At 46.2% G+C, this 16,208-nt stretch overlaps 1 protein-coding gene across 9 annotated transcripts in view; it reads right to left on the bottom strand.

Moving 5' to 3' along the window:
* Window positions 1-1,009: 1,009 nt before the first annotated feature.
* Window positions 1,010-16,208, bottom strand: part of LOC149351604 (uncharacterized) — an 89,265-nt gene continuing 74,066 nt past the window's right edge. For all 9 annotated transcript variants that reach the window (XM_089580920.1, XM_089580919.1, XM_089580927.1 and 6 more), the window contains 4 exons: window positions 15,787-15,956; window positions 12,247-12,500; window positions 1,351-1,411; window positions 1,010-1,257 (listed from right to left, as the gene is read on the bottom strand). In XM_089580920.1, the coding sequence (XP_089437046.1) occupies window positions 1,103-1,257; window positions 1,351-1,411; window positions 12,247-12,500; window positions 15,787-15,956 (640 nt within the window). In that variant the 3' untranslated portion in view covers window positions 1,010-1,102. The remainder of the gene's footprint in view (window positions 1,258-1,350; window positions 1,412-12,246; window positions 12,501-15,786; window positions 15,957-16,208) is intronic.

Here is a 16,208-nt window from a genome sequence, read left to right as displayed (position 1 = left end):
TGCTTGTATTTGGTGACAGTGGTTGGGTCACTCGGAAAGAGCTGAAGGATTCGGCGAAAAGAAGTCCTGTTGTCAAAACATTGGCTGGCAGATTGAGGCTTCCATACCAACCTTGTCTGTCATTTTTTAAGAAGCCAATTTTCCTCTGCTGTGAAAAACCTAGCCTCGCAAGACAACCCTCAGAAGACAGCCTGTGCTCTGTAGCGCCCTGTATGTCCACAGCCCCATCACATTTGCTGCCAGCCGACCACAGCAACACTGTCTGGTTCTCAATTCAGAAAAGCTTCAAAAACACAAGCAACTGAACAGTGGTTCGCACTCCATGCAAATACTATGAATGCTCAGGAAGCGGGACATGGCCGCAGTCCTAGCAGCATGTCCCATCGTTCTCCTTTCTATATGCTGTCCTTGTTGCACTTGAATTCTGGAAGCTAGCAGCACCACCTGCCAGGCACAGCACGAACTGGTGTCTGTAAAGGGCCTATATACAACAGACGAGGCCTGTTGGAGCCCCGACCTTTGAGTGATAACACACAAGAAGTTCATGGTTTGAGAAGCTTTAGCTCTTGTATTTAGTGTGCGACAGAAAAGTTTTTTTTTTGGTGCATGTCAGAAGTCAGACCAAGGAATCCGTGTTAAGAATATACAGGTAACTGGGTAATTAGTTGCCTGGGGCAAACAGCACATGGTAATCCATGTATATTACTGTCTTGCACACCTTTGAGTTCCACCCTAATGAAGTACTAATGCTTTCGTTTTGGAATACTCCAGGAATATCGAATGCAAAAAAATTAAGGTTCACAGTGCTCAATCTGACAATACACTATGGTCTATGCCGGTTTGCACCTCTAGTCCTCATCTAAAGCCAGGCTTCAAACACTGCTTGAACTAGGGAAAAAAGGAAAAGAGAAAAACGTTTCACATATTCAGATATGAGAACGCTTTGAGACCAAACGCAGGGCAAGGCGGCTATAAATGTCCATGGTAGACTTGAAACGCTGGTGCACAGTTCACGATACACTTCCAACATATTGGTTTATTTACAAAGGATTACTGGTGGTGGGAAAGAACTGAATGAACTGATGGAAGAAGCCACAGAAGGCTAGCTAAATTTGGCTCGCTTGCGGGCGATGGCATCTTCAACTGCCTTCAGCTGCTTCAGAAGTTCCTCACGTCTTAAAGTGGTTGACTTCCGACCGCTAGGTGGGGGAGAAGGTGATGAGACCAACTTTGGGGAGGCTGGTCGTTTCTTCGCAGCTACAAATAAAAAAAAAGGCAACAGGCATCCTTCAACAAAACAGTAAAACATACAGCATAACAACAGGCTGCAGATGTAATGCAAAACGTTACCTTTGTCCCCATTGTTCTTGGCAGTCGGCTCCTCCTTTCTAGCCAATGACAAAGGAAGTGCCTGAAAATATAAAACATTATGAAGGTCATATGCAGTACAATGTCCAAGTTGTGGGGACGCTTTCGTCCCCTGCGTTCGCTTTCCCTCAACGCGCTAGTTCCCTGTGGTTAGCTCCTCCGCAAAGCACTCCTCTCGGTTCGGTGACTTTCCACTAACAGGGGAGGGCGCTCGCGTCGCAGCGACACCAGTGCCACGGATGGCGTTTTGCTGCGCGCTCGCGGGGAGCTACGTGGTCTCTTCTCCCTCGGCACCGGGAAGCGAACGGACGTTTCGCTCGCAGCTTCGCTCTTCGTCGACGGGCGCCTCTTGGTCGGAACTTACTCCCGCCGAGCCCGTCCCGCTCGACCTCGGAGTTTATCCCTTTGCCTTACCGTGGGCGGACGTTCGCTCGTAGCCATGCTGGTGAGTTGGACATCCTAGATTCCTCAGTGTATTTTGTTGCTAGCTGGCGTTATTGTTGTTATAGCAATAAATGCCTTGTTTGTGTCAGCCAGTGTGTCGTTCCTTTGTTCCCGCAGAGCAAGGCCCGCCGTGGTCGGCGTGCGCTCAGTAGCGTACGCGACCACGGGGTGGGGTCCGTGCGGCTTTGAACTGGGTCAGCCGCGCTTAAACGGGGAGAACGTGTTTATCTCCCCGATTTTAAACCCCACAAAGTTCATAAAAGTGACATTTTTAAGGAATGCAGAAAACACTGCGCCAATGAAGAAGGACATTGCTTTTCTCTTAGCAGCAAATTAATGCTCCCGCATACATTTACTAAGGCAACACTTGGGGATAAAAAGCAGCATGCATTGGCTTTTTCCACCAAACGTTGTCTGCTATATGCAGTGGATCATTCGCAATGTGCCCACAATTTCAGTTACTGTTATACAATGCCTCCATGAGGTATGCCGTGATGCTGTGAAAAAGAATGAATATTCAAGCATGGCCGAAGAATTGGGATGCCGAATTTTCGATTGGCAGTCCTAGTTTTAAATGGTACTGTTACACATACAATCATACACTAAAACCTGGCTATAACGAAATTGAAAAAAGTCCCGAGATTTTTCGTTATATCCAGGTTTTTGTTACATGCAGTTTTCGTGAGAAGAGTAGAAAGGGCAGCGCAGAACAGAAACCAAAATAAGAAATTAATCTAGGTGCAATCACATTTAAAATGTTGAAATTCGGGCTTGTTGCTTCAGCGCTGTGTGTGTCTACTCGTTCTTGGTCCCTTGTCCTGTTTGCGCTATTGCTCCGACACATTGAAAATGTTTACAGAAAACAGTGTTACTCGAAGTCAAACGAGAAACGTTTCACGATTGCGCTGGTAACCACGGTTGAGCTAGAGGAGAACACACACGGCCGCGCCGCCACCGTAGACCGACCGCGAAGGCATGTGCTTCTAGGTGCATGTTCTCTCTCTCAGTCTTCCCCTCGCTAACTCTCTAAGTCTCCGGCGCTCTCCGCCGTCTCCAATGCGCGAGCTATCGGTGCCGGAATCACGCGAGCATCCACACGCTTCTCGCATTTTTTTTTCCCGCTGTGACCCATTATTTTTCACCACTTTTAAGCATAAGCTGTTGTAATACCATGTGGTATGACGTTTCAAAAGAGAAAGCGCCGGAGATGCACCGATGGCGCTGCAGCACGGCGTATTGTGTCAACCGCAGTGTCACTCGTTGTGATTGGCATTCCTGCCATGTCAGTTCGAGCTTTATCGTCACGTAACTTTCGCGTGGTTCTGCCAAACTGCAAGTAATTCAGCACTAGCGGACAAATAGTCGGCCTAGGCAGTTCTTTATATCAAGGTCAACCACCGCAACACCTTCGTTACATGGAGGCCTCAAATACACGCGCTTCAATGGGGGTGGCTTTGGGGAAATAAGAAACTCAGAAATATCTAGGAATTCGTTATACAGTGGTTTGTTAATTTCAGGTTTAACTGTAATTAGAGACTTGCAGCCCACCATTATTAATGGTGGGCTGTAAGTCTGCAAGTTCTTAGCATTTGAAAAATGCAATTCACCCCAGTGCAATGCAGCACAAAGAATTAAAACTGAAAAGCAAGCAGGCCAAAAGCATAAGTAGCCCCACCCACAAGCCCACATCACTCGGCAGTGCACCTGTCGTGTTCGTCTGACACTTGAGCTGGAACAGCAAGGCATGACCCAGCATCCGCTGCTACTCTGCTCTGCCATACAACTGCCACAGACTGCAAGTCAATTATTTTGAAGCTGCTTATCACGTCCTTGGCTACACGAGATGTGTCATCATCATCATTTATTGAACCCTTAAAGAACCCGTCTGGGACATTACATGGGGGGGGGGGGGGGGGGAGGCAGTGGTGTGAAGCAGTCATACAAAGGCATGTAAACATAAAAAAGCATAACAAAAAATAACAAGTATAACAAGTTTGACGTGAAATTAACCTCAGGTAATTCAAATAGTACAGAAAATATATGGCAAAGCAGTAGTATATAAAATTAAACATTAAAATGTACGGAAATTAAATAAGTGGGAAAACACTTGTGGGGGGGGGGGGGGGGGGGGGGGGGGTTGTCGCAATGACACAAGCAGTTCAAATTGCAGGCAGAGCATCGCGAGGGAAGTAGCCATAGTTGGTTCAAGTGGTCTGTTATTAGCTGCCTAAATCTGGTGGGATTAGTTTCGATGACAACGGTTTCAGGAAGGTTGTTCCATTCTTCTATGGCGATGGGAAGGAAAGATTTGTTGAAAGCGTTGGATGAACCGTGCAACCACTGAATGCTGAGGGAGTTGAATAATCGGCGAGATGAGCGTAAGGGAGCAGATAACAAAGTTTGGCTTAGTGCAGGGAAGTTAAAGTATAGTTTACGTAAAAGGCAAAGAATTGATACTTTTCTGCTGAGTGCTAATGGTTCAAGGCCGAGAGACGATTTTAGGTTGGTAACGCTGTGCCGAGACGAATACTGCGACGTTATGAAACGAGCTGCCCGATTCTGGATAGCTTCGAGCAGTTGTATTAAGTAGGCCTGGTGAGGGTTCCATATTGCTGAGGTGTATTCAATTTTAGCGCGAATGAATGTTTCATATGCTTGTTGTCTAATTGATGGAGGGGACATTGATAGTGATCTTTGGATAAAGCCAAATGCTCTGAAAGTGCTTGCGCAAAGTTTAATAATGTGGTCTGACCATGTTAATTTGTTCATTATTTGGACGCCAAGGTACCTGTATGAATTCGTTACTGACAGCGCCACAGAGTTCAGGGAGTACTGGAAATTAGTAATGGAGCGTTTGAGTGATACGTGCATGCATTTACATTTCGAAATATTAAGCTGCATGAGCCAGTCGAAGCACCATTTCTGTATTTTATTTAGGTCGTCCTGTAATAATTCCTGGTCAGTGTTATCAGATATGCGGCGATAAATGACGCAACCATCCGCAAAAAGACAGACAGGTGACGAGATTACAGATGGCAGGTAGTTGATGAAGATTAGGAAGGGAAGCGGAGCAAGGACAGAACCCTGGGGTACACCGGAGATAACTACGGTAGTTGTAGATGCGTGATTAGCGATGACGGTGAACTGCGAGCGATTAGTCAAGAAGCAGCGATTCCAGGAAAAGACTAGAGGGTCGAGTGACAGGCATGAGTGTTTACAGATGAGACGTTGGTGAGGAACACGATCAAATGCCTTTGAGAAATCTAGGTAAATGGCGTCTGTTTGAAATAAAGAATCTAGACTTAGATGAAGATCAGTTGTGAATTCGAAGATTTGTGTTTCACATGAGAAGCCTGTCCTGAAACCATGCTGTTTGGGAAAGAAAAAAAGAATTTTTATCGAGGTGATTTGCAATATTGGAGTACAGTATATGCTCAAAGAGTTTACACGAGATGCATGTTAATGAAATGGGACGATAATTCGAGGGGTCAGAGCGGTGACCGGTCTTAAAAACGGGCACAACTTTGCTTGTTTTCCAATCGTCCGGAATTTGGCCGGTCTTTAGAGATTGGTCGAAAATGAGCTGTAGGATTTGGCTTGACAATTCTTTGGCTCCTTTGAAGATTTTGGCAGGTATGTTGTCAGGTCCTGGGGAAGTAGACGGCTTGAGATTTTCGATGAGCTTCGAAATTCCCTCAGATGTGATGGTAACAGGTGGCATTGAAGCAAAATTAAGTTGCGGTAAAGTAATCCTGTTGTCCGGTGGTTCGTGGGTGAAGACTGAGGTGAAGTAGGAATTCATAGTATCAGAGCATTCGGAAAGCAGAACGTGTGTGCCATCTTGTCTTCTCAAAGATATGTTGTATGAGCTGTTTTTTTTGGGCGTTATCAGATTCCAGAATTTCTTAGGGTTAGAGCGCATTATGTCTAGGAGATCATGATTGTAGAATTTTCTTTTAGACGACCGTAATAACCGAGTGTATTCACGAAGACTGGCGAAGTATTTGTTCCATTTCACAGATGATGTAGAATTTTTTGCATTACGGAAGAGGCGTTTTTTTTCCACGATAATTTGCGCAAAGCATTGGAATACCAAGACTTAGTGGCGCCGCCGCGGATGCATATGAGTGGTACGTAAGCGTCAATGAGCGACAAGAGTTTGTGCTTAAAATGGCACCAGTTTTCATTAACGGACCTCGTAGACATGGATAGGAGGAAAGCAGTAAAAAATTGTTCCGAGGTTGGAGTTCGCACTCGCTAAGTCGGCATTACGATAATCGCGGATGTATTTGACGGATGGTTGGTGGGCGGAGATTTCAATGGTTAGGTCGAGAAACAAGAAACTGTGATCAGTGAGTCCACTAGATTGCGAAAGTGACTGGATTAATTCTGGACTGGAGACAAGAATGAGGTCAAGAATATTTGAGCCTCTTGTTGGCTCATGAACTGCTTGGAAAAGGTTGAATGTAAGGACGAGTTCAAGGAAGTCTTTAGATTGGCGAGACGATGCAGTCAAAGCTTCCCAGTCGATATCCAGGTAGTTGAAATCGCCAGAGTATAAAATTGGCGTGGGGAAGTCGAAAATGCAGGTCTTGAAGCACACAGTGAAGGTCCGTAATGAAAGATTGATCTGTGTCAGGTGCTCGATAGCATACAATTACTATGTTGGTACGAGATGGAAGACAGCTTTTAAGCCATAACATTTTGCTGCAGCAATTAATCTCGACTAGAGCGGATGGAATGTTAGATTTGACAAGAGAAAAATGCCCCCTCCCCTGCGACCTATTCTATCTCGCCAGTAGAAATGAAAGGACCGGTTGTCTTGCAGCAGTTCTGCGTCTTGAATATCAGGTGTTAGCCAAGATTCGGTAAATACTGCAATGTCAGTGTTATGATCTTCAAGGACGGTTTCAATTATTTCTTTTTTTGGCAGGTAACTACGTATGTTGGTCATCAGGACAGAAGCTTTCTGATAAGTTGCGGTAGGGCGCAAGCATTTGGATGGCTGGACCTGCGGTAAGAACGGGACACATGGCGCCTTGGCTAACTATGGTTTTAGTTCTACAATGGAATCCGTCTCAGCGTTGAAAGTAAACTGTTTTTTGCCGATAAGTAACTTGTCTTGAAAAGCGAGGCCAAATGCCACAGAAAAGGGTATACCACATGCGCATCGCCAAGTGGCACAAATGTTTCGGAACAATGTGCATGCCGATGTTGTGCATGCATTCTTCAGTCGCCCGATTTTCGTTTCACATTTCTAGTTATGTACTGCAATGAAACTTGGCACTTACATTAATATCGGATAGCTATTTTAGATTTATTGTTTCTTATCGAATACATCAATTGGACTTAATTAGCATACAAGAAAAACAAAAAGATGCAGCATTAACACTTTTTTTTTCCACAGTGGAAACTTGCATACACATCTAGGTAATTTTCTGCACTCCATGGTTAGACACAAAACTACATTAAATCTGGATAGTATGGACACAGTTGATATGAATTCATAAAATTCCCTGGCCAGAGCGCATTGTCCACTGCATAATTTTGGACGTCCCAAACACTCTCCCGCGCCATTACAGACGATACGAACGTGCAAGCCGCGACCGCACCTTCACCCACACACCGCTGACACTGCGATCGCTAGTCGGAGCAGTGAGCAGTGGCGGGTGTCCCCGCACATCGCCAACTCCGCGACTACTAGTCCCGCTGTACGTACAGGGCCTGCACATCACCGCTGTCGCAATCGCCAGTGACGTTGTATGCACCACGAGTGGTGAGCTGTGGCTGTGCGACCGTAAATAAATTCCACCAGCCATAAACAGACCTGCATATTGCTTTTCTCATGCTTTTGCATACAGATTTTGTTCGCTTTGGATAACAGAAAATTCCGGATGATGCGAATTTTCTTGTGACCCTGTGAGATTCATATCATCGAGGTTCTACTGTAAGCTATTGCGCTTTGTTCTTTGGAAAAGAATGACAAGACAAACTACATGTAGAAAGCCCCGCCGTTTTGTTGGCCTATTCAGGGCCAGTTGTCGACTGCATTGTAGAAGAACACAATGATGTGTTGCATGGTGCTGCACTTTGTTTTTCGATCCATGAATGTGCCACGATGACTCTTGATGGTCGCCATGGGAGTTGAAATGGCGAAATTCGCCATGAGCAAAGCGTCACTGACATTTTGAATGCAAGATGTAAAATTAAATTTGTAAGTTCAGGTGAACAGGGAAAGAATGTTCAGAAGGTTCCAATACTTCAAACAGATAAGTGCAGCGCAAACTAAATTGAACAGAAAATACTATTCACAAGCTACCGTATAAACGCGTGTAAGGGCCGCACTTTATTTTCCAGATTCGAGGGCCAATTTTTGGATTGCGGCCCATACATGCGATGTGCGATTTTTTTAAAAAGTAAAAACGCACCAATCAGGGAATGAGCGGCATTTATTCTACGTTAAATAATCACTCACGGAGTATTTCAACTTTGAGCTGGTGCTGTGCTCTGGTGCACGCTCATCCCAAAAGAAGCCGCACAGCATGTCTGCTGTTAACGTGTAGCCGTTGTTCCGCACTTCCATCACATCGCAGAGCAGCACTTCTTCCAGTTCGGGAAACTCACACGGCTTGCTTCCAAAAGCGCACTTTTTGCAGCTTGTGTTTCTCAATGCATCCTTTTGGTTGCACCATCATCGGACGCACTTCTCGGCCGCGTCAAATTTCCTGCCCACCTCACGCTTGCCGTGTTCGAGAGCTAACTCCCAGCCATGTAGCTATTAAGGTGCTCGCCCACCATCGTGCTGCAACGCTCGGCGGCACCTGCCGCGAAAGCCACAACCACCATAACGACTACGGTGAACGCGCTAACATGCCACAAAAGGCCGGAGCTGGCGATACTGATGGCGATGTGGATAGTGGGAGGTCGCGGCGGGAAAAAAAAGATGATAATGATGACCATGGCCATGGGTGCCATCCATGGACGGCACTTGGAAGCTCCTGTGCACGCGTGTGGCCTCCGCGATCAAGCGCACCGTTGCTCGCAGCCAGAGCTGATCGCGGAGGCCACGCGCATACATTTGGAAGGCTATTCCCGCCTGGGTCATGGAAAGTTGGGGTGCAGCCCTTCCACGGATTTATTTTCTTTTAAACATTTCCTTCGGGAAAACGGAGTGTGGCCCATACACAGGTGCTGCCCTTACATGCATTTATATACGGTATTTGAAATTTCAGACTTTATACACCCCTACTTTGCAGTCCTCTGCTAGCTCGGGCATCTTTGACTGCTAAGTAGAGGAACACATAAAAGGCCCCTGACCATCCACTGGTGGAAAATTTGCCACACAGTGGCAATTGTTTGGCATCTGCTCTGGAATGCATAGTTGCTAAAAGTTTTTGAAAAGACTCATTAGCAGCAGAGTTGCACCACCAGTCACAATCAAGCAATTTTGCCACGCTTCTCTGCCCTCTTTGAATCTGTTTCTCCCACTTGTCTGGATGAAGCAAAGATCCCCCTTCTCCTGTATTTTAGAGGGAGGCATAGGGTATGTCTAATGTCTATGTCATGGCTCCGTCTCGCCAGGTATTTTTTCTTGCTTTTCGCTTTCCGGCATTGCATATCCATCAAACATGATTGCAGTCTAATTCCGCCACACAGAAATTCAGGAGACCCACGAAAACTATCGCTGGAGCTTCGATGTCCTGAAATCAGGCCAGAACATTGACAGATTAGTTCAAGAAAACCTTTATTTTCCAAAAATCTGTCATCTTTGGTCATTCGCCTTTTAAAAATCAGCGCCATGGTGAGCTTTTTATGGTAATCTAGAAACAATGTACATATCTGCGCAATAAACACACCTGCTAAGTTTGCTATCAAAGCTAATACTTTTCCACCCTCGTTACAAAAGCACCCCTCCTTTCGTCCTGCGAGAATCCATACTGTGACTGCTCTGCCTGGAAGCATCTCGGTGTGGATTAAGTGCACTAAATAGGAGTCCCATGCACCTCCAAATCGGTGTGTTAGACGACGTGCCAGAAATGCGGTTGCTCCAATTCTTCGAAGACATTTTGCAACGTGCGATATCAAAGTACTGGCGAGAAGTCGCTCTGCTGAGACTCTGCCTAGGACTACAGTAAACTCTCAGTTGTACGAACGCCGGTTTATCGAATATTTCAGAATAACGAACTTTTTAAAAATCCCCGGCAGTTTTCTTATAGATTCTATGCACAAATGTTTCACTTAAACGAATTTCGGAATAGTGAATATTTCAGTTTAACGAACTCGCTCAGAGGACCCAGGCTTATTTTTCCGATCAGTTCAACGAAGTTTTGAGCCCTCCACTGCAGGCGCAACCGATGCCCGCCCTCATCGAACCGCCGCTCCTGCGGCAGTGTAACGTCGCTCGTGCTACAGCGCCCATGGGGCAAAGCGGCGGTGCAGAAGAAAAACGGCAAGGAGGCATGGCCTCCGAGATCAATAGTAACTTGCAAGTGATCTCAGAGGCCATGCACAAAATAACATCGCTGGCGTTTACAGCACCGCCGGAGCAACGCGGCAATGTGTCACACCACAAACCACGTGGTGTGCCTGTTCTTTTCCGATCGGCTAGTCGTGAACGTCACTTTTTTCTTTCCGGTCTCGTCTCTTCCGCGTGTCCACACAAACGACCCACGTGATGTGTGTTTTCATCGGCTCCGTTCAGCCTAAACATTGACTCTTTCGACAGTTTTGTTACTTCCTGTGCTTTAAATGTACAAGTGCAGAAGAAAATTACTGAATTTTTTAAGTGAGAAAGGCAGCGTTTTAACTGCTATGCACCTTGTATAAGGTGATATGTATAAATTTCACACTTTTGACACTATGGATGCCATGTCTTATGCTCCTTGAATTGCACTTCAAACTTTTGACTCTGTATGCCATGTCTTATGTTAGTCTAGTGAATATTCAGTTTAGTGAACTTTCAGTTAAGTGAACTATTTCCTTCGGTCCCTTGAAGTTCACTCAAGTGAGAGTTCACTGTACCATCTTACTGTTATTTACACAGCAGTGCCTGTACTAGGTCCCTGCTCAGGTTCACCAGAAAAAAAGAAGAAACAGAAAACGTAATCATGATGCTCGCCTGCGGAGCAAGAGTGAGACTAGAGTGCACCCTAGTTGGCATCAGGCTTCTTGCATCGATGTGCCGCCCACTGGCACGCCGGGCGACAGTACTGCTGTGCGCTGCTTGCTTGGTGTTGCTAGGCCTAATGTGCTGCACACTGAAGTCGCAGAGAAAGTGCTTTGTAACTAGCCACCATCTGTCATAAAGCATCTTACCGATTACTGTCGACACGGTAACTTCACACTAAATGAACAAAGAACTGATTTCCGTTATGCCTTCATCAGCAAAGAGAGTGAAAAGCTTCAATGGCAGCAGTTCGTAGCAACGGAGTCTGAAGCAGTCAGCAAAGCCATCGCAAGCAGCCATGCGCTGCATTGCACCTTTATGCACACATATCTGGGCATTAATTCCGATTTCACAGGGAGTGCAAACTGACTTCGGCAGCTGCTTTTGGTGAAACAAAACATGACTGCATCCACGTGGATGCACAAAAAAAAAAGTTGTAGTGGAAGCTCGCTCCAAAATCTGTTTGCTGTGGGGGAAAATAATTGTATTTCCTTGTATGGTTTGCTGACGAGGAACCACAATGCATCGACGTGGCGGAAATTTTGCTGTAGCGAGGTTTGACTGTACCAGTATTGGGGAGTCAGAAACACTGAAACGTGAGAGCAGGTTTATGATGAGACGGAGCTGCCAGATTCATGCTATAAGATGAAATGAGTGAGGTGAACGACAAATGAAGAGCATACCAAAACAGAGACAAAGGGACTACAACAAGAAACTAAAACGCTTTTTTTTTTTGCGCCAAAACGAATGGCGCAACTAAAGAGTGAAGGCAGCTAGCAGATGAAACGTTACTAGTCAAACACCAGTGAACCAAGATGCTGGACCAATGGAAAGCAATTCGCTGTGCCATCATAACAAAGCCTTTGGTGCCAGCAGAGAGGATGAGGAGGCTGGCTTTTTTTAAAAAGAGCAGGAACGGGTTTTGGTTTGAATTTACCCTGCGTTAAAGGGCGTGTGGCTATAATATTTTAAGAGATGATCATAACAGTCCGATCTATGCACTGGGCTTGTTTATTTGAAATGTCCAAACCTGGCCAGGGGCCCTTTAAGGGTCTAGCAAAAATGGCACTAACACTGCAGTACCGTAACAAAGGACAGATTCAGGCTTGGTACGCCTATAATCAAAGACCAGCGATATGTGGCAATAAGCCTTGCTGCTGTACACATATAACTGCCTCAGAGAAAGGCTACATTGCAGGCGTTATTCTCTTTTAAAGCTGCTCCAAAATGTGCCCTCATTGTGTAATTTACTAAGCATGTATTCTTACCTTCTTGATGAGGGTGAGTTTTATCTGAGGCTTCTGAGAAATACCCTGCTGCCGCAATGCAGCTTCACGGGCCTGTCGCTGAGCTGTTTCTTCCTCAAAGCCAACAAGGTCTAAAGGTGGAGGCAGAGGATCCCGGTAGCTAGGCATCATAACAGCAGGCCCCAAAGCTGTAGCAGCTTGAGGCTGCAGGGCTAACTTTGAGACACCCTTCGGAACTGGGTCTTTCTCCATTCGTTTCTTGGACCCCTCAGAACCTGCATGAACACAAGTGTCCCACAATCCATCAGCGCTCCAAAGCTGGGGAAAAAAAAAAAAATGGCGGGGTTTAAACGTAGTTAAACAGAGTGGGACGTGCAAAAGCACTTGAGGCAACACCACCTCAAAGGCAACACCGCATGCAAGATCTTGTCGTCAGCCGCTATTGGCAGCCGCGCGCAAGGAGTGGGGGTGCCAGTTCCACGAGTTGACGGAGCAGCTGCGCAAGGCCTCTGCCGCTGGTGCTCCTTCAAAGGTTGAGGCTTCACGCACACCCCAGGTTTTTCAACTTTGCTAATGAAGTAGTGCTTTTTGCACTAACATAACACCAAGTTAGTAAGAGAAGCCTTCTACACCAAACCCTAAATTCATCTAAACAGCTGATAGAATTCAAGAACACTTATACCTGGAAAAAAAGCTTACCCAGTTTTGCTTTGAGAGGTGTTAACTTCTTCATAGACAAAAATGCAGCATCAACAGTGAAGGGGCCTAGTAGCTGGTATGATACACAGCACAGCCCCAATTATACGGCTTTCAGGGGACTGCCTGAAACCCCTGTATAATCGGAAATCTTGCACAATGGGCACATTTGCGTAACAAATGCACCCCTGTCAAAATGAAGAATGTTTCTCTTCCCAATGTTATATGCCCTATGCACTGACTATAGAGGTGCCACTGAAAGTGGCCAAGCCGTTGCTTTTGAAAGCACGCTCGGAAAGCCAGTTGCTGCCATTCATCTGTCACTATGAGGATTGCCAATGTTCACTGCTGCGATTTTTTCTTTTTTCCGGCTTCTTCCACTTTCTTCCATTGTGGCATGCAGCAAAAAATGTGCACATTTACGTAAAAGTAAGGACGTTCATGGTGCTGCAGCCACCTGGGGGAACTCAATCCATCCTGCACACAAGTATCAGACATACAGCTATGACGAGGAGTGCAGCTGCACTGGGTTTAATTCAAGGTTCTTTCTTTTAGCTGCACTGGGTTTAATTCAAGGTTCTTTCTTTTTTCTTTTTTACTTAACCTCGCCTCTGCACAGCAACTGCCTTTCATGGGTCATGCTGTAGCGCCTCCACCTGTAGCGAACTGTTGTGCCTCCCGTCGCAATAAGAGCGAAGACATATCAATCCTTACATATCAATCCTTTCAGAATGCAGAGCTCCACCTGAAAATAGTCACAGCATACAAGATGCATTCATGCCAATGACAAGTTTCACAGCATGTACAGTCATAAAAGAATGAAACACAACAAAGTGAGCACATGGCCTGAAAGGGGCTCATTAAAGTTGTGGTACGCCTGGGATGTTAAAGGACGCAATTTCATGAGCATCCTCCACCAAATTTTTTTATTAATCAGCTTTGCAGAAGTCGAGTTATCGGTAGTCAAAACATGAATTCACTGTATGCACGCCTTTCCCTCTCCTGTCATCACTTTTTGCTTGCTGAAAGGTAGGCGCTCCTCTGCTGCCAGGGCATTTTGGCAGGCTAGTCGGTGCATGATGCTAAGTGTAGTCTCGTCAAGCCCTTGTCTGTAGCGCTGTTTTCTTCACTTAATACAGAGTGAAGAACAGTCTGCGATGAGTTCTGACACAGCGATGCGAGTTTCCTGCCCGTTGATGACAAAAAGGTTCATATTCTACACGAAAGCGAGTGTTTCCTCGATGTAATAAGTGTTTCGAATGTGTGACTCCCCAGGCAGCCTGGGGACAGCTCTGAGCTTGGCAAATCAAAGGGACCATACGAAACATGCACTTGGAGTATTCCTGTTTCCTTCACAGAGCCCCACAGCCCACACCCACATGGCCCATCTTTACACTCAAGACCTAGGGAAAGTGACATTAAAGGTGTCACAAAAATATGTAGTGCTGCGCCACACAAGTGAACTCTTAACAGCAATATGCATTAATCAATCTACAGTGGAACCTCGATTATACGTCCCCCGGTCATGCGATGACCCGCATTTTACGACGAATTTGTGCGGTCCCGGCAAAACCCCCATAGAGACAATGCATTAAAAACCTCGGTTATACGACGCAAATTTTAGAAGGGCCCCGCTTCGTACGACGGCTGGCTTGTACCGTCCGTCAAAAAAGGCCGTCAGCAAACGCAGGCCGGGATGTACCGTATTTTCGCGATTCTAAGCACCCCCCCTATTTTCGGGAAAAAATTTCTGAAAAAAAAAAAAAAAAAACTGCATGCGAATCTAAGCACCCCCGTTTTTGCGCGGAAGAGAGCGTTGCCGAGGCCGCCAAGTGCACTTGCTCTCTTTTTCGTCGAGCCTGTGCAGTCGGAGTCCCAAGGAGGCGCGGCCTGCGTGTTGTTGTTGCGACTGAGAGAAGGATGAAAAGGAAAGCGCACGGGCCCGCCTACTGGCGTGAGCCAAGCCACCACCGCTGCCGAGGAGAGTTAAAAGATCAGAGGAAAGATAAAGAGAAAAGATAAGACGCGCCTCCCAGCAACAGATGCGTCCGCAGGAGCCGACGCTGATGAAAAAACAGATAAGCGGGCGAGGCCGCGCTCGCCCAAGCGAGGACAGCGGCGTCCACGGCGCTTTTTGTAATGGAAGTAATGGATGCTTGTGCCCCACGATAAAACTTCCGAAGTGGACAACGATGCAGAGGTTTGCGCTCCCATTCCTAGTTACGCGGACGTGTTGCAGAGCGTCGACAACATCCGGCGCTTTGCTTGCGCGCGCGACGATGTTGGCGACCTACTGCCAGACGTGGCAGCCCTTGAAAGAAAGTTGATGCGCCGAGGTTGGGCAAAGGTGCAAAAAAAAAAAAATTACCGATTTTTTTAAACGGTAATAAAGATTTTTTTGCAAATCTGTTTCAAACAAATGCTGGGTTTTGTCTTTTTTAATCTGATTGGCGTACTTGCCGCGGGCTTGAAGCCGGTCAACAGTTTTCGGCGCAAGGCCGAGCGCCACTGGCCGCATTCTTTGATTTTCGATTATAGGACACCCGGATTATACGACGGTTTCGCGCGGTCCCCTGAACGTCGTATAATCGAGGTTCCACTGTATTTCATTGCCTGTACCTAAACGAGAGTGCGAGCTAACATCTGACAATTGATAATTCATGACCATGCGACAATTGCTTCACGTACTTCTTGATATTGCAAACACGAAGATGGGAAGGCTTCAAAAAGGGGGTGCACAAATTAAAGGACATAATGCAGAATGTATACGGTATATTGCCACGTATAAGTCCACCCCGCAATTGCGCCCCTCGCTGACCAAAAAAAAAGTTGACTTGATAAACAAGCACTATGAGCTGGAATCACCTTTCTTTGGTGGTGATGGGTTCCTGGCAGCCAACATGGTTGCTGCTGTAGATGGGGCCTGGAGTCGCCGCCGTCTAGGTGAACTTGAGGCTGAAGAAACACTGTTCAAGCTTGGGCTGCGGGAGTAACTTCGTGACCGAGAACGCGATGGTGTGCGAGATGAACTTGACCTAAAAGGAAAGAAACCTTGCAGGTGACTACAATGACTGGGCAATCAAATATGCTCAGCATCTGCCCAGGCTAACCTAGCCTGGAATGTTCCTAGGTTGTTTCAAAACAATGCCTGCTGTTGTGGAGTAAATTGCAAAATTGACTGTTTTCATGCACCTTAAACTACTAAAAAAAGTATTTCTCAATAAATTTAAAAAATGCTTATTTCTCAAGAGGAAATCACATGATTACAAGCAAGAACTAGGAGCTTC

This window comes from Amblyomma mixtum, chromosome 3 (assembly GCF_055824585.1).
Source record: "Amblyomma mixtum isolate Tamu chromosome 3, ASM5582458v1, whole genome shotgun sequence".
Lineage (NCBI taxonomy): Eukaryota > Metazoa > Arthropoda > Arachnida > Ixodida > Ixodidae > Amblyomma > Amblyomma mixtum.
This window is presented reverse-complemented; position numbering and strand designations above follow the sequence as displayed.